Source organism: Coffea arabica, chromosome 8e (genome assembly GCF_036785885.1).
Source record: "Coffea arabica cultivar ET-39 chromosome 8e, Coffea Arabica ET-39 HiFi, whole genome shotgun sequence".
Lineage (NCBI taxonomy): Eukaryota > Viridiplantae > Streptophyta > Magnoliopsida > Gentianales > Rubiaceae > Coffea > Coffea arabica.
Genome location: NC_092324.1, coordinates 5697213 through 5719479, shown reverse-complemented (window position 1 = coordinate 5719479; position 22267 = coordinate 5697213). Strand labels below are relative to the sequence as shown.

Sequence of the window (22267 nt, the reverse complement as noted above, 5' to 3'; positions counted from 1 at the left end):
AAAGAAACTAATAATACTTATTCAATTTTAACAACATTCTATAACTTCTTTTATTTTAACTTCCAATAACTTCCACTTTTTTTTTTGTGCAAATCAAATTTCTAATAGCTTCTACCTTTGATGTTACAAAAAAAAATAAAATCTTACCCTTTTATTGTGGAAAAAAAAAAGTTGCACATCCACAGGGTATACATCTCCCAGTAGTTTACTTGATTAGATTGAATTGTATAACTATCTAATTCTTAAAAAAATTGAAAAAAATGAAAAATTCATTCACCACTTAAACTTAATGGATTCAGATTTTAATATGTTTAGATGTGTTTGATAATTAAAAATTTGACATATGAATTAATTAAATGACACTGAATTTTCTAGGTAAAATTTGTTTCCAAAAGTAAGTGATAATCTATTCACTTAGTACATTTTGATAATTCAACTTAATAATTCAATAATTTAATGGATTCATATTTCAGATTTCAAACTTTAATTTTCAAACTTCAATTTTATTAAACGCACCAACAACATTGAAAAAGGATAAGATACTGCTTACATAAACAAAATTTCTATGTGTAGCTTGAAAATTGCGATAAAAAAAAAAAATACATTTCAACACTTTCCAAGAAAAGAAAATTGTTTCTACCCAAAAAAAAGGGTCTAAACTGCAGAGGAGTAGATGGTAATTTCACAAAGAAACTCCCAGCTACCTTTCTCAGTTCCCGCCCTTAAAATTCATTTTCCTTTTAAAATCTCTGCTGCAAAATCCATTCGTTTCTCAGTTGCAAATTTTACTATTCCGGAAGGTTCTGTTTTCTTCTCCGTTTTCCGTACAGATTTAAACTGAATCCAGATTCGAACAATCGAACTTCGAAATTTCTGCTGCAGCTCTATCTTTGAAGGTACGTTGATTCTCCATTTTCGAATTTCGGTAGCGTAATCGTTGTTTCTGCATGTATGAGCAGACAGGGCTAATTTGCTTCGATTAATCCGACCTCATTTCATTGATTAATTAGACTTTTCTTCGTTAATTATAAACTGATAGCAATCTGCCTCCCTTTTTCCCCAATAAATTTAGTTTTTTTTTTTGTTTTGATGAATTTTATACATTCTCGCTTGTCAATATTATTGAGAATCGCTGAAATTTGACAAAGAATTTGACGTAGTAATGCCTGATCCGCTATATTTTGATACTAGAGTATCGATGTTGTGATCGCGAGCGAAATTTTCTGAAAATTTTTTTCTGGCCATGTGTTTGCTTTATATGTTTGTTCCATTCCTTTTCTGTTCAGTTTTCCTGGTTGATATTCATCTTCTGCTACATTACGAGAAAAAAACTGGTAAGATTGGAAAATAGCGGAGGAATTTATTTGTGCCTGATTTGATCGAGTGATCGTGATATAAGGATTGGTTCTCAGTGGTTAATAAATTTCTGCAGTATTTGCAACTACAAGGTGAAATGGAAACTGGAGAGTACAGTGAGACGGTGAAGCGCATGAAACCTTCAGTATGATTCTGTACCTTTGGCATTCTGATCTGTAAAATGCTGATAACGTTATAGTTAAACGATAACTTTGTTTCTGTAACTAAATCAAACAGATGGATAGCGTGGCTGCGGATGATAGTAATGCAATTGTGAGGGCTTCAGGGGAAGACACTGAGGGTGAGGGCAACACCATTGTTGGCTCTGAGCAAATGCTGGTGGAGATTGCTCACATTCATGAGAAGATTAATCGCTTTACTCAGCTGGTAGCTTTGCTCTACCCTGTCTTTTCATGAAAAAAAAAAATCAGTTGAGGAGCAAAGTAAAATGCGGGGAGTCCAAAATTCAAAAGAGCCAGAAAAATATATAAAGGAAAACAGTCCTATTCGCTTAGGCATTATGTAATTCTAGAAGTGAAAGTTTGAAAGATAAACCTTCCTTGATTGCAAGTGATTATGCTGGCCTTGGTTTCAGTTTGTTTGAATATAAATTCTGTGCTGAATTTCGTTTTTACTTGATGAAGGTGTCTGAGCTGCTGGAATCAGGGAAGTCAATGCTGGAGGATCTTAGTAAAGAATTTGAAAAAAGATTATTTCTGTGAGTCATTTAAAAAATAGGTGTTAGGCTTTCAAGATCAGGTTGTAGCAAAATTTTTTTTCTTGAAGCATGTTTGTCTACAGAATCCACAAGGAACAGATGGCTAAGTGGGAGGAGGAGATTCAGGAACTACAGTTGCTTGATGCCTCAAATGAGGAGACTAATGCTGTTTTGCACAATGCTAGATGTCTACTTCAGAATGTTCCCGGTCAATCTTGAAGGTAAATTCTGGCGTCATTTTATCCACAGATAGGAACACATTAATTGGATTAAATTAATAGCTTGTTGCTAACATTAGCATCTTTTGAGCTGCAAAATTACAATTAAGAACTTAAAACTGTTTGAGGTCTATGGCTGCAACATAATAGTTTTGGTATCAACATACAGAAGAATGTTAATTTGGGACTGTTTCTTCTTGTCATTTTCCTCTTTCTACCAGGTGCAGTTAGTATCAAAATTGAATGGCGTATTCTGACTTGTGGAACTGATGAATCTACAGAGAATGAAAGTTCTGCAAATTTGTTTTGTTGTTTTCTGATACTCGTGAATAACTCTTATCTTCTGTTTTGGGGTTTTAATCTAGAAGCGAAGAATGTTTCAAATAGGTTTTTAGACAGCAGAATCTAGATACATCATGAGGCTTGGTATTTGATTTTATTAATGCACGTGGTGACACTGATCATGTCCCACTTTTGCTTCAGTCATTTTCTAAGGCACATTAAACATCTACTCTGAAGTTCTAAAATTTTTTCACGTGCCAATTCAGAACATTTGAACTTGATGCTTCTTGTCACTGAAAAGATACAGTGCTTTTGAGGTAAAATTTAGTTATTGAACATTTACTTCTGCACATGAGTTCATTTTTTGCGTATCTTTTAGCTGGAAAGTGACGAAAGTTCAACCTGTATGCTGCGGCTAGGTGGCATAAACAGGTACCCTTAGTATCAGTTTCATTTCATTTTTGATCATTAGGATGCTGGTCTCATCATTCTATGCCAGGTTGTTTGGGGACATTGGATCTGCATTTCCAGGGTTTGGCTATAGAGACATGAGGATCTGCATACTGATAGTGTCGAACTTTGAATGTGTTACCAAGGAAAAAAGCAATAAACCAGTGTAAATGCAGATAGAAGTACTTTTAGGCAGTATTAGCATACGCATCAAGTTAGAAAGACATAACCATTGAGAACATCTTTTGATCGGCCTTGGCACCGTTGAAATCAAGTTGATAGAGTTGACTGCTTGCTGCCTTTGTTCCAGTTTCACTTTTTACTCTGAATTCCAGTAAATAAAGATCATGAATTTTGTATCTAATAGGTCCAACAGGTTAGTCGCATTCTTCACTTCTGGTGCTTTGGTCACTTGCAATTACTGATCAAGTGCTCCAGATAATGGTATTGAAAGATTGGAAGACAGCATTATCGTTGCATTTGTCTCCTTGTTGATGATTATTGAATTGATGCTTAAACTGTATGCTAATACTTGACCATGTAGAAGAGGAGATTGCTGTCCTCTGCTTAGACTCACTTGGTTTGACGCTGGGATATGTGATGTAGTAAAGTATAGCACAAACGAGTATAATATTTGGATGACGGCCGGGAAAGATTAATCCTCAAATGGTTGATATGAGAATAATACATGTTAATGCTGTTTGAACTGTGTTTCTCTTAATGCATGATTACAAAGAATTGTTTAAGATTAATTTGCATACTTAGTTGTAATGACGCAGTTTTAAAACATTTTCTGTTGGGAGGGCAGTCAAATTCTTCTCCCGAGAAAAAAAGTCTGCTCTTAATCTGGATTTGTTTACCATCTGCAGGCATCGAGCGGCACCCTCAAAAGACACTGGTACTAGACTTGAGTTGGTTGACGTTTTACTACCGCGTTGGATAAGTCCACATTTGAATAACTATAAATGACCTTAGTAACTTTCCGAAATATGCCTTCAAATTCCTCAAAACATAGTAAAATGTTCTCATGATCACATTTTTCTTTCAAAAGCTATATATGCTCGCTTAATTGACCAACTTCTGAATTTTGTTAGAAAGCAAAGTTGTCTACCCATCATATCATTATCAAGTAGTATTGGACTAGGTAAGTATTGTTGCCTAATATTTGGTAATAGTGTAAAGAGATGTATGAGGATAAACTTAACCTCAATGATTTTGGGCTATTCGGAACTTTTTTTTAGAATTTTGTGAGGAATGAAGGTTTTAGGAAAAAGTTAGAATGAGGTTTACGAGGGAAACGACTTTCCAACTCAAAAGATCTACATCAAACACGAGAATAGAATATATAAGTTATCAAACATTACTTGTAGAACTCTTTAATATATCGTCATTCTTTGGCCTGAATTATGAAAGAAGTGCTATATGATCATATTCTTGTTTTCGTGTTTCCCGAACCAATTTTTTTTGGTCTTAAATTCCTTTATGTCGATATCAATTTCAAAAATATAAATTGTTTTATATGTGTTTAAACCGAAATCTAACCAACTCATCTCTTAAAACATGTGCATTCAAAGTCTAAAAATTTAGGAGCTGGATCCTCTGTCTAATATTTTGTGTTCACTTTTTTGTCCAGTGCAAAATTATGTAGTTTCACTTGTTATATCTGTTGATGTGACACATAAAAAAAAAAGTTGTTTGGCTGCCTTATGCTAAAACAAAGGGAAAAAAATTGTTTGGCTTAATAATAAGGTTCCCAAAAAATTGTTTTGTTGAAGAACTTCCTTTGTCTTCTAGACAAAAAACAGTGGTAACAAGTTTTGGGTTAAAACATACGATAGCAATAGGGTTTTGGGAATTGTAACAAAGTTGTGTAAACAAAGGAAATCCAAAAGAAAAGAAAAAAGAAGTAGCATAAGGCAGCCAAACAACTTTTCTTTTTTATGTGTCACATCAGCATACTCCCTCCCTTTTTTTATAACTGACGTTTAAGGTTTTGCACATCAATTAAGAAAAGATTTTCATTGTTTAAATCTATACACTACTTTCCTTTTGTACCCTCATTAATTGTCCAATTCATCCATATTTTCTCTCACTAGAGTACTAAATGGTGCTGTTTTACTAGGCCAAAAGCAATGCAAATTAACTAAAAGTAGTAATTAAGAACCCTGTATTGGAAAAGAGAGATAAAAGGGTAAAATTGTGAAAAAATAATTAATGCTGCATGGGGATAATAAAACGACAGATAAAAGTACTTAAGAGCAAATTTCTTAAACGTCAGTTATAAAAAAAGGGAGGGAGTATATAATAAGTGGAACTACGTAGATTTGCACTGGACACGAAAGTGGACACAAAATATTAGACAGAGGATCTCGACTCAAAAATTTAGACAGCTATCATAAATAGAGCGAATTGCGCGAAATGTCACTAAACTATTTCAAAGTGCCGGTTCTGGTCACTAAACTTTTTTATTAGCGCGAAATGTCACTGAACTAGTAAATCTATATCGTTTTGGTCACTCCGTGTATTTGTGCCGTTAGGAGAGATGGAAATCAACTTTTTGAGGGGCAAATTTGTCTGCACAGCCTTTTCCTTGAAGCTTTTACATAATCATGAGAGACGGAAAAACGGAAGACAGCAATGCATCAAAATTTCTCAAACGTGAGGAAGCGAATTGACCAACTTAACCGATTTTTTCCACGAGGAAAGAAAAAAAATTGCAAATAAAGCATCTTTCAATAAGAACTTTTAGCTAGGCATTTCGTCGAACACCAAATGAGCATAAGAAATTTCACCGATTCTTTTGTTCAATTTGAAGTTAATCAGCCCAAGAATTGGTAAGAAACATAAAGACATTCAATCCCAAACAACACAGAAAGCATGTATACACAAAATTGCGTACAATCAACATACAAATCACAATAAGCTAATCTCGGTTTTGAGATTCTTATAGGTCTAAGCTTGAGGAGAAAACAGAATTTGTTCGGTTGAAGGGGAAAGAGGACTTACCACATCTGTTCGATTGAAGATTTGCAGACGACGGTGATGGAGGATTCTGGGGAGGTGATGGCGGCTTCCTTCGAGCGGCGGCGGCTTCAGTGGCGGTGAGCGCAAAAACGAACAGCAGCGGCAAAAGAGATGCGCCGATGCTCTTTCCCCTCTTTCTCTCGTCCTTCGTCTAGACCTCTTTTCTTCCTCCTCTGTTTTCCAATTCCTCCGCAGCTCCTCCTCTGCTTTCTTGTTTTTACTTCGTTCGTTTTTCCCATTTCTTCTTAGCTGAAAAACCTCTGGCCCTCTTTCAAGTTTGTTATCCGAAGCTTTTTCCTTCCTTACTCTGTATCCGGCCACAATTTAGATTTGCAACTCTTGCGTTGCCTCACCTGAACTGACGCTAATTTGGCACTAATTTGGGGAGTGGGAGCGTGGGAGGAAATTTTATTTGAAAATGGTGGCAGGCATCAATTTGACCTCGCCGAAGTCCACTTTATTGCCAAATCATTCATCTTCAGGAGAATCAAACACTACTGCTTTCCTTGGTGGGTCACCTTTAAATGGCTTATCTTTTCAATTAAAACCCAAAGTAATCAAGAATGTCAATTTGGTAGTTGCTTCCGGAAAAGCCATCAGCAGCACGAGTGGTAGCAGTGGCGGAAGGTTCTACTTCAATATCACTGGGTTTCCTTTCCCTCTTGGTCCTTTCCTGAATAGGCGGACAATCAGAACTGAGGTTAGTAATTTGCGCCCTCGTTTTTTCAGTCCTGGCTCTTGACCTTTCTGCATCAGAGCAATAATCCTGTCTAGTTGAATTTCTGCTTTGCTGCCGTTTTTCTTGTGGGTTAGTTTCGTGAGTCCTGTGCATATACTGTCCATCGATCATCCAATGAAAGGTTAGTTTCGTGCTCTTGACCGATAAAGGGTAAATAATGATAAATAATGTAAGGAAAGGTAAGTAATGATAAAGGGTGTTCTTTGTTACAAATGGTGAAAGAGGGAGGAGGAGGAAGAAGAAAGAAAAAGGGAAAGGAAGGAGAGTGGAAGTGGAGGTGATGGCGGTGGGTGGCAATGTAGGTGATGGATGGTTGTGGGTGAAGAAGAATGAGGGCATAAATTTTTTAACTATTGTGTAGACGAAATTACCCCTTAAAAAGTGATTTTCCGTCTCTCCTAACGGCACAAATACACGGAGTGATCAAAACGGTATAGATTTACTAGTTCAGTGACATTTCGCGCTAATAAAAAAGTTTAGTGACCAGAACCGGCACTTTGAAATAGTTTAGTGACATTTCGCGCAATTCGCTCTCATAAATATCATGTAAATTTAATTCCAATTTATTTATAAAACAAGGACTAAAGCCACAAAATGCACAATAAAATAAAGGAAACCTTTTGAGTATCATGCTCAGAAGTGAATTTCACCGTTGGACGGTGAAAAAAGTGTTATTGATCCTTAGATTAAATATTTATTATTTAAATTATTATCTTTAGTGAGAAATACAAGTAGAGGAATGGTACCCAAAGGGACCATAGAATTTTCGTAAAATAATATAACGTTAAAACAAAGTTACAAAAGTATTGAAATAAATTTGCAATAATTTAACAATCAAGTCTATACTACTCGCCAAAAGTTATCAAACATGAAACGACATGGTAGAGATTGATAATCTTTTGCACTCTAGCATACATTCTTCTAAAAGCTCTGGGGGTTCTATCTTAAGCCTTTGGTTCAATTCTGAGGTTCTTTAATTTTTTGATTAGTTGTCTTTGTCGTGAAATCTGAAATCCATAGTTGTTTACATATAATATGCCAGGATTTGGTGGCGGGATCTAAAAAAATTCTAGAGTTAAAATGACACTTAGAATTTCTTACGAGTTTGTTCTTATTTTAAAAGAAGGGACATGGAATATTCACGAGACTAGTAGCTAGAATTAATGCATTTAGTTTATGAGCAATATAAAAAAGACATTCGAATTCACTCACAAAACTTTGATTTCACTTGAAAGAGCACACAAAACCATTTACAAATTATTCACAACGGATCCTGCTTCACATGGTGTATTCATACATGAAGTTGACGTTTTCACTTCCTCAAAAGCATGAAAACAAAAAGGCAAAGAAAAATAGCCAACAAAGAAATAAACATGCAAGTGCCTTGTACTCAAGATTCCCACCTAAAATTGGATTAACAAATAAAGAAAAAGATAGATATACAGCCATATTCTAACAAATATCAAGATAGCCAGGGTACTGAGGCTGTTGAATATTTATCCTCATTACTGTCCAAGGATGGCAGATCTAAACTGACTGAAATGCTGGAAATTCTTGTGGATAATGACTAGGAAGACTGCAAGATTGTATTTGCTGAAATCGGCTAACTTCAAATGATTGTAAAGTTATACAGACAATATAAGAGTTTGTAAGCTTGATGACTGACTAGATAGATTCTATAATATATAGACTTTGATGAACTTTGGGCAAACAAGAAAACTATCCAATCATACTGACTAGAAAGATTCTATAATATGTAGATCATTTGCCAAAACCTATATTGGTGCATTGCTGTTACATAATTATGCTTCATTCTGCAATGTGAAAATTGGCAGAATTCAGGAGGCTGGGGTGGTAAGTAACCTCAATCAAGAAGTGCTACCAGGTAGCAAACATCCCAGACATCTGAGGGAGGCCTATTCTTCTTAAATACATTAAGGCCAAGAAACCCATAAAGGAGAAATATGCTATGAAGAAGCAAGCTCGCTTGATATAGACAGCACATGAAGATAGATGCGTCCTTTCCGCAGAGCAACGGTGCAAGGAAGACTTTAATTGGTGGACAACTCTAGCCAAGCCAACAGTTACCAAGGAGGTACAGAACCCAGTCACAACTCCAGCCACAACATCCAATCTCCAGTGCTTAAGTGATCTGCTGCTTGTAATCCAGGATTTCAGTATCCTAATAGACCTGCCAGAACAAAATGAACTTCAAACACAGTAAGAGAGGTATGCATAAAGGAAAACCATATATTGCAGCAAAGCATAGTTAAGAAGAACCTGAAGTACAAATTATAAGGAAGGAAGTGACTTTCTAAGAGACTAGGAAGAATATTGCCTGGTCTTGCTACCATGAACAACAGACTTTAGACAAAGATGGATCTCTACCTAAATATGACATAATGTTGTCTGACACAAGGACTGGAAACAAGTTGATTTTTTAATGCCAAATTCATTCTTACTGACATTGTTAAAATTTCCAAAATTTGATACAAAAGAAATTCACATTAAATGCTGAATAAAGCTGGCACAGAAACGAAGAAGCTGATTAAAAATTGATATCAGGGTTGCATATAGAAATCTATGTAGATAGTTCAACAATTAGCATAAAATCAACATAACAGGATGCCAACAGTAATTAGTAAAGCATTGATCCTTACAGCTAAAAGAAGTCTCTCAGTAAGAGGTAAACACAAAGCAAACTGTCATGATTTAGTTGAAGAAACTGATGCGCAATGCAAAACTAAAAGAGGATCAAAACATGGAATATTAACTTCTGAGATTACAAAAAGGTAGGGTGTGTGTGAGATTGAATTGGAACAATAAAATTTATCCAGTCTGACAACAAATTGCAATGATTATCATACAGAAAGCAGAAACAGTGGATGAAGTTTATCTTTGGTCTATGTGCTCATAAGTTAACCAGTAGACTGCAAATAGTTAAAAGCATTTCTTTCCAGGTGGAATAAGGAATAATCACCATCTAGATTTTGCTAATCTTCTTTCAATAGACTAGATGTATATAAGAAGCGGATTAAAGAAGAATAGACAAGAAACCATTTTAAAGGAGTATACTCACAGGATAGAGTATCGTCTAAGCATCTCAAAACTGGATGGATGATTTGCCTGGCAATTGAAAAGACCATCCTGACGTATGTCAACCTTGGAAATCCCCAATGTGTACCAGCAATCATAAGTTTCATTGACCTAAAACAGAAGGTAATGATGTTATGGAGAGAAATGCACAATTAAAATTGAAACGACAAAGTAAATTAATCCAATGGAGATTAGTCGAAGGTTGTAAATTTCCACGCTGAAAGCTTCAAATTCAACCTCTACCTTAAATTTATCTTTGGTTAACCATGCAGCTCCAAAAGTCGGTCTACAATTGGATGGAAGGGCTTCATTTGGAGCCTCTGCTAATGCAATTCTCCGCTGGCCTGACCGATCTACATATTCAACCTGTTGTTTGGAGAATATAAATCTACAATATATCACAGAAAGGGCCAACATTTTCTTAAAAGAGTACATGCAAGAGACATTCAAAAAGAAAAAAAGAAAAAGTCAGACATATGAACTGTACATGATCATGAAGTTGTTTCGTTTCAAAATGTTGAATTAAAAGCTAAAACTGGACAACTTTTGTCAACAGATCCTTGCACATGTAACATGTCAGTCCATATGCTTCATCCCACCAGTGACAATTATTGGACCTTAGTCTCATTCCTAACTTAATTATGATATTTAGCGCAACGCCCAGGTACATACCAACTTCCTCATTCTAATTTTTATTTTCTCTACTACCCTTATTCAATCATTTTAAATTTTCTAACTTGTTTATTTGTTGAAAGTTGGTAGGGAAAAAAAAAAGCAGTTTCAAGACATGCTTGAGCACTTCAAGTTGAAGACTGTGCATTTGTGGTTCTTCTGCCTGCAATAGGTAATATTAAGTTCACAATAATAATCATACTTGAAAGTATTTGGAAGAGCAAGATTTTCTTTAACTAGATAAAAAACTAGTCATAGTCATAGAAGTATTTTGTCCCTTTCTGCATTTTAAGGCTTAGAGGCATTTATTTAAGACACTTTGATTGAGTAATCTAAGAATTTATTTACTGACTAAATAAGAAAAGCAGATTGATTTCCAAAACAACTTTTCTTGATTTATGTTAGATGCTGTCCTTTAGCTTATAGGTACCATTTCTTTCAGTTACATCTATATCACTAACATAACCACAGATGCTTTTACTAGTTTTACTCATTGGTCAAGCTATAATGCACTTCTTATTTCCAATTATCAAAGTAGTGTAATCACAACTACTTGGTAAAACAACCATACATTGACCTTCCAACTAAATTTTGTCCAATAAAAGATAAAATGTGTAAATCATTAAATCTATGTAGTTGCGAACTTATACCTTATTCTCTCCAGAAGCAACAAAATTTCATTCTTTACAGTAGTACATAACTTTGTCCACCACTTTTAGAAAATATTTTGGCAGAAAGAAAACTTAAGTTATATGTTCTACATTTCTTGTATCAAATGCTAATTCTCTGAAACAGACCATTTGCTATCCAGAAAGTAAAAGGATTACGCCAATGGTGAAACTCATTAAGACAAAGTCTTTAATCAAACTATCATGGGCTCCACTTAAGAGGTTAACTCAGAGATCCACATATTAAGAAGCCAAAATCAGATAGGAAACTTAATCACAATTTTCCATACCTCAAAAACAGATGCCCAATAATAATCATAACGACATCGGAACTTCTTCCTCTCATAAGGATAAAACACATGCTTGGCTCTATAATTTAGTAATCCTAGCTCACAGACTTTGGATGATCTCAGATCCACACCTGCAAAAGAAATGAAGCAACATGTGCCCCTCATTAGCATGCACAGATACCTGAAAGTATCTTCGAGAAATGTCAAATGTATGAGACGCAAGGATGACAAGAGGATCTAACGGACATCCCCTTTGGCACATTCACCAAAATTCTTGCATTTTTTTTTTTTATCAAAAAGAGATTAATTTATGAGATTCTTCAAGCGATCACTATAAAAGGTTTCTTCAATTTGGTGCTCCTTATTTTTTTCGTAGAGGATGTGCCTTTCCATCACCAGTACTTGATAGCTCAAGGAATCTACTCCTCGAGCAAAACTTATACAAGCAAAAAAAGACCACATTTTATATCAATTTTGCATTTGTCTGATCAATCAAATGAAAAGGTTTCAAGACACCTTGAGGAAGGGGACAAAAAATGGCAGATTTCTTTGCGAAATTGGGCAATGAGACTATTCTTGTCTATATAAATGAGGCAGCAAGGGAAGTTAGTCGATGTTAGAACAGGATTTTAGAGCATTAACGCTTCACAGAGTGGAGCCCCCAACAAAATATTTAACGACAAACAGATATATTCAACATTAACCATTCGTTCCCTTTCGCGCAGCTCACTTTGTTTCTCAATGCGTTACTAATGCTCTTGCGAATGCCATGATAATTATCTAAAAAAGTTATCTGATGGCAGCAAGAAATGATCAGACCGATAGATTAGTATACCAATTTGATTATTTCCACTTTTTTTTTCTGCATTGTATCATTTTTCATCAGTTGAAAAAGGCCATTGATACCAAATTATAAAAGGTGACGAAACGTTATACCTGACAGCTAGAATGACTTAACAAACATAAATAGTTGACAACAGCAGCACACGGACTCCTCAAAATAATTATCGAGAACAAAAAATGCAGCTGAAAAAGGACAATGAGGGAATTATATACTAAACTGAGTAAGCAGACAATACGCAAAATTCAAAATTTTCAGTCATAAAGCCAGTTCAACAAATTGAATGCAAAACAATTTTCATGCAAAACTGAGCAAGCGATTCAAATTTTCTGTGCCATTTTCAGCATTCAAAACTTCAAAACACCATCTTCCCTTTCCAGTTACAAGAAACATAAGCCACCAAATTCCTAAACACTGACAACATATGCTTGCCTGAAACTATGCTCAATACTGGCATTATTGATTCGCAACATCTTATAAGGAAATCTAGAGACCCTAAGGTTTGAAAAGCAGGAATCTCACATTCTATCAGCACCAACCAAAACTTCTGATTACTTCTTGCATACTGGCATCCATTCTATTTTTTAGTTAATCAAACTTGCATATTTTCCACTGCCTTGCATAAATTCTCCCCCATAAATAATCTAAAGCATGCCTTAAAAATTTTATTTAAAAAAATTGTGTTTACAGCTACGACTTGATCATACACTCACACTCCAACTTTTCATCAATCTTCCACCAATTTGCACCAAAACATCAACCCCATCAAACATTTTCTCAGCTGGGGCATAAGAAATTTCATAGATAACCCTTAGTGTATGGTAAAAAACAATTTTCTCAAATTTTCATATATTATTCAATCTCATCAACCAACCCAGCAAACAGTACCAAAACGTCCATTCCTTAGAAGGATTCTTGAAAAGTAAGCCAAATCCTCATATCAAACAAAAATTCAGCAACCAAAAATAAAACAAAATGAAGTAGAATTCCGCAACCAAAAATAAGAATAGCTGTAAGTACACAGAAAATGAATGAAAAGGGGTAACGAAAGTACTTACTACTGGACAGGATCTTGCAGTGAGAAGGAACAGAAATGGGGTTCCAAATTGACAGGTTGCCCAGAACAACAGCTACAAAAACCACAAAAAATGATACAGAAAAAGTTGCCCAAGTGGTGAAAAGGATTTTGAAAAGAGCACCAAAAAATATATACAAAGAACTCTTTTTTCTCTTCTCCACCTCCACTTCCACCTCCACCTCCACCTCCACCTCCACCTCCTCCTCCTCAGTCTCCTCTAGCTCTTCCTTGATGTCTGGGGAGTCCATAGGGATAAAGGGGCGGTGGAAATGCAGTCAATTAGTGGTGGGATTGAGGATTTTCAAGAGTTTCCGATCTCCACCGGAAATATCTCCGGTGATCGGAGTTTATAAATCGGAGTGTTGGGTGGGAATTTACTTTATGAAAATTTTATTATTATTATTATTTCTTTTTTATGGGGTTTCAGGCAGGTCTCGGTCAGCAAAGGCAAGAAGAGGCGGTCAAGAAGAGCTCAAAATATAAAGAAATAATTCTTGAGAAAAAGGAAAATGAGAAAATATCTAATGGAGAAGTCAAAGGTTTGAGACTTTGAGGTACGTTTGTTTGTCTGAAATTTGGGGGAATTAAAAATCATTTTCCTATTATTTTACTGCATTTTTCATGTAAATATATGTACGTAGAAGAAAACTATTTTAGCAGGTAAATTGTTAAAATAGTTTATTCTAATACTTACATATTTTTAGTCATTTTATCGATCTGATTTTGTTACTCAAAATTCTAAAAATGCTAATGAAATCGTAATTTACATAGAGTTTGATTACATAATTTTCTAATATTTTTAGTTATTTATTAGTAAGAAAATAAAAGTCAATGTAATACTACCACTACTACTACTCATACTAAATATAATTTTGTGTATCAATTATTTAATTTTAGGTTCTCTTAAATGCAAGCACCATATTGGACAAAACAAACTAGAAGTAAGGAAAAAAGGATGAACCAAATTGAAGATTATCTTTTTTTTTTTTTTTGGGCGTGATTTAACAGGAAACTGAAGATTAGAAAGAAGAAAAGTAGAAATATCTTGGGTGGCAACGAAACAAATGGTCAAGGGTTGACTGACGCCGTCTGGGAGAACGATCCACTTGGACTGAGAGTCTGCTGAAACTCCTCTCAAAGCTTATCCGCTGTGTGTGTCTGTGTGAACCACCGAGTTTGGATACGGGGCAGGGACGGTTCATGGCCAAGATTTGGCCCCAAAAATTTGTATGATTCAGATCACTTCTTGTACTTCATTTTTTACAATGTATGTGGGGTTCACAAAAATTTGTTCTAAAGTTACACATTGTACAAACAAAGTTACGTCGTGTGAAAACAAACTTACGCGCTATGTAAAATGTACATAATTGCCACGAAACCGTTCCTGCCCCTGGTCCCACTGAGCTTAGCTCAGTGGCCACCAGGGTGGAACCTAAATCCCTCATTGGATTGTAGGTGCGGATTTAAACTTCACTTGTAACAAAAAAAATCTAAAAGAAGTGCCATAGCAGTCCCTTGGTCTAGTTGGGTTTGTATACCCACTAGCTCCTAACACAAGCCTTCTTAGCCTCCCTCTCCCCCTAAATTAGGATAGAGTAGGTTATATAATGTATCGTTGCTGGCAAAACAAAAATGTGTGTGTGTGTGTGTTTTTTTTTTTATTTATTTATTTTTTGGCATTTTTAAGGAGAGAAAAATATTGTAAATTTAGGATTCATACGATAAAAATTCATCAATCATGATTGTTATAACTATGATTAACAAGTTAATGGTAATGAATTTTTAGTACTAAAATTTCTTATATTTTTTTCATGACTCTGTTCTATTATTTTTCTTTAGCTTTTTAATTTTTAATTTAAAATATGAGATATATGGGTAGGTGAACATTGATTCTCTTAGAAAAAAAATTAATTAATCACAAAACTCAAAAAATGGGCCAATCATACCCATTAACTTGTTCCGGCTAACCTTAATCAAAATGTAAGTTCTATTATCCTTAATCAAACTGTAATTTCTATTATGATTAATTTTGTAATTCATTCTTTAGACCTTATAAATACAAATTTACAAGTTATTAGTATGTGGTGTCATGTGATATTACAGTTAGGGGTGAGCAAATTCGGTACATACCGAATTCATAACCGAATTCAAATTCAATTTGGTAATTTGAAATTGGGTATTTGGTAATTTGGTACAAATTCGGTACGTACCGAATTTACCGAATTCTAATATGGTATGAAATAGGTAATGAGATTATAGAATTTGGTAATAATCGATTTCGCATTCAAATTTGGTAAAATGAAATAGGGTACCGCATTACTGCATTCGAATACCAAATTAATTTATAAAATTATATAATATATAGATCAATGCTATTTAGTATTAGTATATACTACTAATATATTATTATATTATATAGGTAAATGCTATTAATAATAGTAGTATATGGTATTATCATGTACTTATAATAATAATAATATATAATAATGTACAATCTATTATTTTAGTATTTGTTAATTGTTATATGATTATAATAATACAAATATATAGTAATACATAACAATATAACATAACTATAATACATATTATTTTATATATGAGTAACATGACTAGAATTAGATAATAATTAATACATATATGTATAATATTAAATATTAAACAATAAACATAATTAGTAATTAGAATTTAGATATTGGTAATTTGATACATCATTCATGTTTTCACTAATCTTAAGGTTTTAAATATAAACAAGACAACTAAGCAGTGTAAGTGAAGACATATGAATTGCAAATCAATGTATTAGTGTATTGACTTTCACAATAAATTATAAGTAAATGAATACATACGATTTAGATATTAGTGTAAGTAAATAAGTTTTATTTTGATTTGAAATAAATTATAAGTTTGTAACTAATATAACTTATCACTAATCATTGTAATTTGTAAGTTTGTAACTAATATTACTTATTATTAATTATTGTAAATTATAAATTCATAAATTATCACTAATCATTTGTACAGTCTAAGGTTTATTCTAATTTAAATTAATCACTTTTTATGTGTTCCTTAAATCATAGACTAAGGATTCTAGGTATAAGTGATCAAAAAAATGCCAATTAAACCACAAAATGATTAGAACATAAGTAATGTGTTAAATTATGAATAAATTTGGGGATCAAATCAGTAATAATTTTTAAATCATTGAGGAACATAATGAATGTATTATAATTTAGGAGCCCCAATTTGTAAATTAAAAATTACACAATCACTTCCTTCGGGACCATAACAGGTTATCTCATCAGTTTTTTTTTTAATAGGCCGAATTCATTACCATTTCCGAATTCGAAATCGGTTGCGAAATGAATTCGCTTATAACCAATTCGAAATTGAAAGCGGTTTAGATTTTTATAAATCAAATAATCGAATTCAACTAATCGAATTACCGAATTTGTACCGTTTGTTCACCCCTAATTACAATGATGGCTTGAATATTTGATAGCTACAAGGTTTACCGCTGACAGCATATAGACCAGATTCATAGAAGTATTTGTCTTCTTAATATTCCCACTTTTTGACAATTAGCTGTGGCTCGTCTTGAGTGTTTATATCCGGTTTTTGTCTCAACCCAAAAGAGATTGGAAAATGTCCACTTTTCAGCCCCAGTGCTTGGGGGTGGGATCAATTCAGTCCCGGTAATTTCAATGAAAACATATTTAGTCCCTAAAGTTTTGATTTTTTGATCAATTAGAAATAATTGACATTTAATCATTCTTTTTTTTTTTGAATTTTAGATTTTTTGTTGTGTAAATAGGAGGTTTTGAATAAAAAACGTTCTACGTACAGTCGCTTCTACCGTATCACTCAATTCAACCCTCTTCTAATATTTTAATCATTCAATTTGGGCTAAAATTGACATTTTAATCACTAAATTTGGATAGAATAAAGTACGCTAGGGGACGTATCATTAGTGAAAAGAATTGGTAGAGGCAAAATTCATTAGAATCTCAAAATTTATTACACAAAATTCATTAAAATTTGAAAAAAAAGGATAAATGTGCCAAATGATTGGCTATAAAGAATTAGAAGGAAATTGAAATAGGTCGAGTCTCATGAATTTTATCCCACTCCCCTCCCCCCACATTTTATTCCATCCAAATTAAGTGATTAGACATTAATTTCAATCCAAATGGAGTGATTAAGCATCAATTGTCCCTAATTGGTCAACAAACAAAAGTTACCGGACTAAATGTGTTTCTGCTGACACAATAAGGGACCTAATTGATCCAACTCCCAAACAATGAGGATAGAAAGTGTATTTTTTCCAAAGAAAAACTCAATGTTCTAACAAGCAAGGTTTCTTGGGGTCAATAAAGTCCTTTAATTGTAACAATCTGTATTCCAAAGGAGATTGGATCAAATTAGGAATGTACTCCATTCAAATTGATCGAAATAAAATCTGTACAAAGGTATAGACATAAGTGGTAAGTCTAGCAATATACATCTTGCAACCCTAAGAGTTTCAAAACTAATTTTTTAAGTATGTCATCCAAAACAAACTTTAAATAAATGAAAAAAAAAACTGAAAGACCTAAAAATCTAAGGGGCCAAAAAAAAAAGAAGTCTTTTGACTGTACAATTGAATTCGTTTCTTTCTTTTCTCCATAGATGCAATTGAGAATTTACTTGAACCAAGTGAGATTTCTACCACTTTGCCATCTAACTCAAAGTTCATCTTTCTTCCAATTCCTTTTCATCTTGGGGCCAATGGGACCTTCTTCTCCAAAAAGTTCATTTGGAAATAAATTAACCAAACTTTGAAAAATTGATTTGTATACTCCTATCAAAATATTTTCCACAAATTTCACTAAAAGACCAAGGTTGTATGTCACTCTTGGTCCCCATTCTCTAGCATAGTACAGCCATGGTGGCTTCACAATTGGTGGACTAAGATAATCAGCTGAAACTATCACATACCTATCTCCAGTGTTCAAAATTAAGTTGCTTTTAGCCATATCATTCCTTATTCCAAATCCAGCAGCACCTTGTAAATCCAAACCTGGCTTTGAATAAAATGCATGGCCATGCAAAGATGAATAGGCCACAAATTTGTTACTTCCATTTTGAAATTCAAGAATTGATGCATCAATCCATGTTCCAGAACTGTGTTGGGAGAAAAAAACTTTTTGCAGCATTCCATTAAAATTGCTGATTCTTAGAGTCATGTGCTCCCAGTCACCAACATGTTCTCCAAGTTTGCTTAGTGAAATATCAATAGGTCCAAATTTAAGCATCCCAGGTCCATTGAATGGGCAGAAAATCCAAATAACTATGTCACTATATGTTCCACCAAACATTGATTTCACATGAAGATATGCCTTAGAGCCTGGAAAATTGCCTCTCTTGAGTTTCTCTTTTGACGTTTCATCAGCAGGAAGGTCCAGCCAATATCTTCCATCATCTAAACCACCTTGTGGAAGATTTTCACCTTGGGATTTGATTGGACTAGGGGTTGATTCTTGTCCCTTTGTGTATAGTAACGCTCCATTGGAAAAAAACCAATTTACTGAAGAGGGAAGGTAAGTTTCTTGGGGATGAAAGTATATCAATGGAGCATATGTCTGAAATAGTGCATGAATTTGCCTTAGATTGGGCGTGGATTCAATGGAAAACAAGGAGAAATTGTTGTTTTTCAAGCAAGATACAGATGTGAGTGCATCTGCATCCCAATTTTTCATGAATATGAATGAACCAACAGGTACACCTTGATCCAGGGTCCCTCTAGCACTTGGTCTTAGACTATATGCACTGAATCCATCAGCACTAATTGATGAACTTTCACCCCAAATCCATTTCTCAATATCACAGTCATGAGTGAAATCAGACCGAACACATCGGATTTTATCCAGGGAAGGCTTCTCTGATGCGCTAGTAACAACATAACCTACAGCTTCATAACCATCAGGAGGAATTGGATACCAAATGTAACCAGGGCCACTTTGCCTGATTTTGGACAGCTCACTGCTCCAGACTAGTGTGTAATCGATAGGGCTTTTTAGAGTTTCCGGCTGACCGGTGCCGTTAGCGACATCTTTTCCGACAAGTAATGAGCCGAAAAGAGGTTGATCATTAGGTTGGCTATAGCTTCCAAGCATGAAAAATCCCTCTGGTATTTCTGAAGGCTCGTAAAATGTAGCTCCAAGGTCCTTCAGTCCACCATGGTACACTGCCCATATTTTCTTGAAAGTTGTAATTTGGTACACATGAAGTCCTCCTAGGTCCATATATCCTCTAGCGAAGCTACCACCTATTTTATGCACCAAAAAAAGGAAAAATCAACAATGGTTATGAGTTAGAAATGACTTAAGATATCATCCAATAATTTTAAGGTAGAATAAGGAATGATATTAACCAGGAGGCCATGTTGGTAATGGAAAGGGAAATTCAAATGTGGAAAGTACTGGCAAATTGCTTTCTTTCATTGCGGGTCTGGTAAATGGAGGACCAAGAAGAATGCACAGAAGACTAGAGCTTACAAAACAAATTAAGATTACGAAAACTTGACAATGAAAATGCATGTTGCAAACATGGGGAGCCAATTCATTAGAAAGTTGATATATAAGACAAAGTTCACTCCACAAAATCTACACACCAAGAAATGAATTTATACTCTCGTGCAAGTTATGATCTTTTGGTCCAATCACAAGGTTTCTTATAACCTAGTGTTGCAAGCTATTTAAGTGTAATGTTTTCTGCTTTTTCTTCTTACTCATGATTTTGTTATTTGTTTATTCTTTGTTCTGGTTCTTCTAACTCACATTTTTAGCAAAAACTTGCACCAGAATTAACTACTTATGCAAGTAAATGGACAGGATTTTTGAAACTTTTAGAGCCAGAAGGATGAGATATGCCAAATTGATTCCCTTGTGCTCAATTCATGAGCAATACAAAAACAAATTGAGGAAAGAAAGAGCAATGAGTACTTTTATACATCAATTTAAAAAGTTAAACATCTTTAGGACTTGATGAAAGGATGCTAAAGTACTGTTGGTGATGTTGCATTTTCGTGACGTCCTTGAAGTTTTCTTGTGAGAATCAAGCTACTATAAGTGACCAATAGATGGTTAATCATATTTGGCTAGAAGTCTTTTTCATAGGTTACTCAGATAATTAGATTAGCTACTTCTTGATTGTAAGAATCTGGTAGCAAACAACAAATTATATTCTTCCCTCAAAGGATCGACAAGAAACACAAGGCTCAAACCATATGCTTTTAGTTTGATGCATGGCTCGAGTAATTAGCAACCCTTGATTCTTGAACCAGACATGCCTTCTTCTCAAGAAATTAATATTAATCAGATGAGACACAGATAGCGTAACATCTTCGGGGGATATTTCCATGGTTTTTGTCAGTAATAAGAACATTCCGTGGAGAATTTAACATAATCAATAGGACATGAAACGCCAAACTACTCCCACGTCTTCAAGAAAATGACGAGCATCGAAAGTAATGACACGATGAAATATAGGACAAAGAACTAAAATCTTGGCGTGTAATTGTTAACCTCAAGCTAATTAGGGATCAAGGTTGAAGGTCTCTGTTACTTCATGTCTCACCTCTTGCTAGCTACTAGCTACTAACCCATGGAAATATTATATACTAAATGACATGCGTCAAAGGAAGTATTTTAAGGAAAATCATATATTAACCGATGTATGATTTGAGCGACAGAAATAAACTAAAAGATAATAGATTTTCTTGATTTTAAAGATTTCATATTTGTATATATCGTTGAGGAATGTCGTGATTTACAGTTACTTTTTGTAGGTAAACAACATTAACACTATCTTGTTATTCCCTTTGTGTGCAAATTCTTAAAATCAAATGGAGCCGACTTCTTCACCCACGTTTCCCTATTTCATCTCCTTTGCTGGGGCAATAAGATCAGTGCCAATGGCTAATTAGTCCACAGCACTTATCAAAGGCAGCATTTGGCACTCCCCAAGTAATTTGAATAGAATGATACAAAATTTATATGTTTAAACTTGTTGAACAATTATGTATTATGCGCCCAATTAAGGGTAGAACAATTAGCAAAAGCATAGCCAACAAAACAATTAGCCAAAGCATTGGCCACAACAAAATCCGACAATATATTTATGCAATATTTATCGGTACCATAAAAAATTTCACGTTAAAGGACTCAAATATATTTATAGAGAATTCTTACTTCCTTATATCAAAAAATAGTTTGAAACGGAAAAAAATGGGTACCATATCCAAAATTTGAGATGAATGTGGAGCAACCTTCCCTTCCAATGTTGCAAATGATTAACTAAATTTTGTAGTTGCAAAAACAAGCCCACTAGGCTGGGCTTCTTCGCAAACAAGTTTTGAACTAGACTTGGTAGGGTACGCCAGGCCCAGGCTTTAGTGCAACGCCAAGGCGACGCTCGAGAACCCCGGTAGCAAGCTACCGAACTGGGCTCTCCCCTTTAAAAAATTGAGTTAATATCGTGTGGGCCGATGGCCCACGTATCAGATATAAACTGATAAGAACAGATACTACACTTGATCTTAGCCAAAAGGCCGAGAAAGGTATGCTTTTCTTTGTATTGGGTTACATTATTTATAGCCTCGCAATTGCCGACTCTTCCTCTCGTTGGCCGATGTGGGATTAAAAACGTTGCATCCACACTCCTCAAGTTTTTGGCGGTGCTTTAAAGGGGAAGAGATTAAATGGCTTCCTATTGGTCCCGTGACTCCAAAATTCCTCACGAGTATAAATTTTGCATTTTGATTTGTTTGATTTACTTCGCAATTAATTGTAAAATCTT

General features: G+C 34.5%; 3 protein-coding genes, 2 long non-coding RNA genes and 1 other non-coding gene across 7 annotated transcripts; 3 read left to right on the top strand and 3 right to left on the bottom strand.

The window, feature by feature from the left end:
• Window positions 1–744: 744 nt before the first annotated feature.
• On the top strand, window positions 745–4047 carry LOC113703604 (uncharacterized). 2 transcript variants are annotated; one of them, XM_027225029.2, is made up of 6 exons: window positions 745–896; window positions 1433–1501; window positions 1594–1743; window positions 2001–2074; window positions 2158–2295; window positions 3894–4047. In XM_027225029.2, the coding sequence occupies exons 2-5, from the start codon at window positions 1454–1456 to the stop codon at window positions 2291–2293; spliced, it is 408 nt and encodes a 135-aa protein (XP_027080830.1). In that variant the 5' UTR covers window positions 745–896; window positions 1433–1453; the 3' UTR covers window positions 2294–2295; window positions 3894–4047. The 2 variants fall into 2 exon arrangements, with proteins under 2 accessions (XP_027080830.1, XP_027080828.1); XM_027225027.2 differs by lacking the exon at window positions 3894–4047 and adding an exon at window positions 2514–3812.
• Window positions 4048–5642: 1595 nt separating this feature from the next.
• On the top strand, window positions 5643–6827 carry LOC140012934 (uncharacterized). Its single transcript, XR_011819899.1, has 2 exons — window positions 5643–5858; window positions 5975–6827. It is a non-coding gene; the product is annotated as an uncharacterized lncRNA (long non-coding RNA).
• A 1680-nt stretch (window positions 6828–8507) lies between these two features.
• On the bottom strand, window positions 8508–13680 carry LOC113703233 (uncharacterized). Its single transcript, XM_027224533.2, has 5 exons — window positions 13413–13680; window positions 11514–11644; window positions 10127–10249; window positions 9867–9994; window positions 8508–8978 (listed from the first exon to the last, which is right to left on the bottom strand). The coding sequence occupies exons 1-5, from the start codon at window positions 13678–13680 to the stop codon at window positions 8666–8668; spliced, it is 963 nt and encodes a 320-aa protein (XP_027080334.1). The 3' UTR covers window positions 8508–8665.
• LOC140012935 (uncharacterized) lies at window positions 10245–14773 on the top strand. The gene is made up of 3 exons (XR_011819900.1): window positions 10245–10547; window positions 10639–13986; window positions 14441–14773. It is a non-coding gene; the product is annotated as an uncharacterized lncRNA (long non-coding RNA).
• A 2998-nt stretch (window positions 14774–17771) lies between these two features.
• On the bottom strand, window positions 17772–20060 carry LOC113704443 (hypothetical protein At1g04090). The gene is made up of 2 exons (XM_072062024.1): window positions 19842–20060; window positions 17772–19736 (listed from the first exon to the last, which is right to left on the bottom strand). Exons 1-2 carry the CDS (start codon window positions 20005–20007, stop codon window positions 18154–18156), a joined length of 1749 nt encoding a protein of 582 aa, XP_071918125.1. The 5' UTR covers window positions 20008–20060; the 3' UTR covers window positions 17772–18153.
• A 1777-nt stretch (window positions 20061–21837) lies between these two features.
• LOC113705140 (U2 spliceosomal RNA) lies at window positions 21838–22032 on the bottom strand. Its single transcript, XR_003451789.1, has one exon. It is a non-coding gene; the product is annotated as a U2 spliceosomal RNA (small nuclear RNA).
• Window positions 22033–22267: the final 235 nt, after the last annotated feature.

Coding starts and splice junctions, on each gene's coding strand:
- LOC113703604 (XM_027225029.2), top strand. CDS start 1,454: ATGGAAACTGGAGAGTACAGTGAGACGGTGAAGCGCATGAAACCTTCA. Junction 1,502..1,593: donor TGAAGCGCATGAAACCTTCA/GTATGATTCTGT, acceptor TAAATCAAACAG/ATGGATAGCGTGGCTGCGGA. Junction 2,075..2,157: donor TTTGAAAAAAGATTATTTCT/GTGAGTCATTTA, acceptor GTTTGTCTACAG/AATCCACAAGGAACAGATGG.
- LOC113703233 (XM_027224533.2), bottom strand. CDS start 13,680: ATGGACTCCCCAGACATCAAGGAAGAGCTAGAGGAGACTGAGGAGGAG. Junction 11,645..13,412: donor CTGCAAGATCCTGTCCAGTA/GTAAGTACTTTC, acceptor TTTCTTTTGCAG/GTGTGGATCTGAGATCATCC. Junction 8,979..9,866: donor CTTAGACGATACTCTATCCT/GTGAGTATACTC, acceptor TTGTTCTGGCAG/GTCTATTAGGATACTGAAAT.
- LOC113704443 (XM_072062024.1), bottom strand. CDS start 20,007: ATGCATTTTCATTGTCAAGTTTTCGTAATCTTAATTTGTTTTGTAAGC. Junction 19,737..19,841: donor ATTACCAACATGGCCTCCTG/GTTAATATCATT, acceptor TGCATAAAATAG/GTGGTAGCTTCGCTAGAGGA.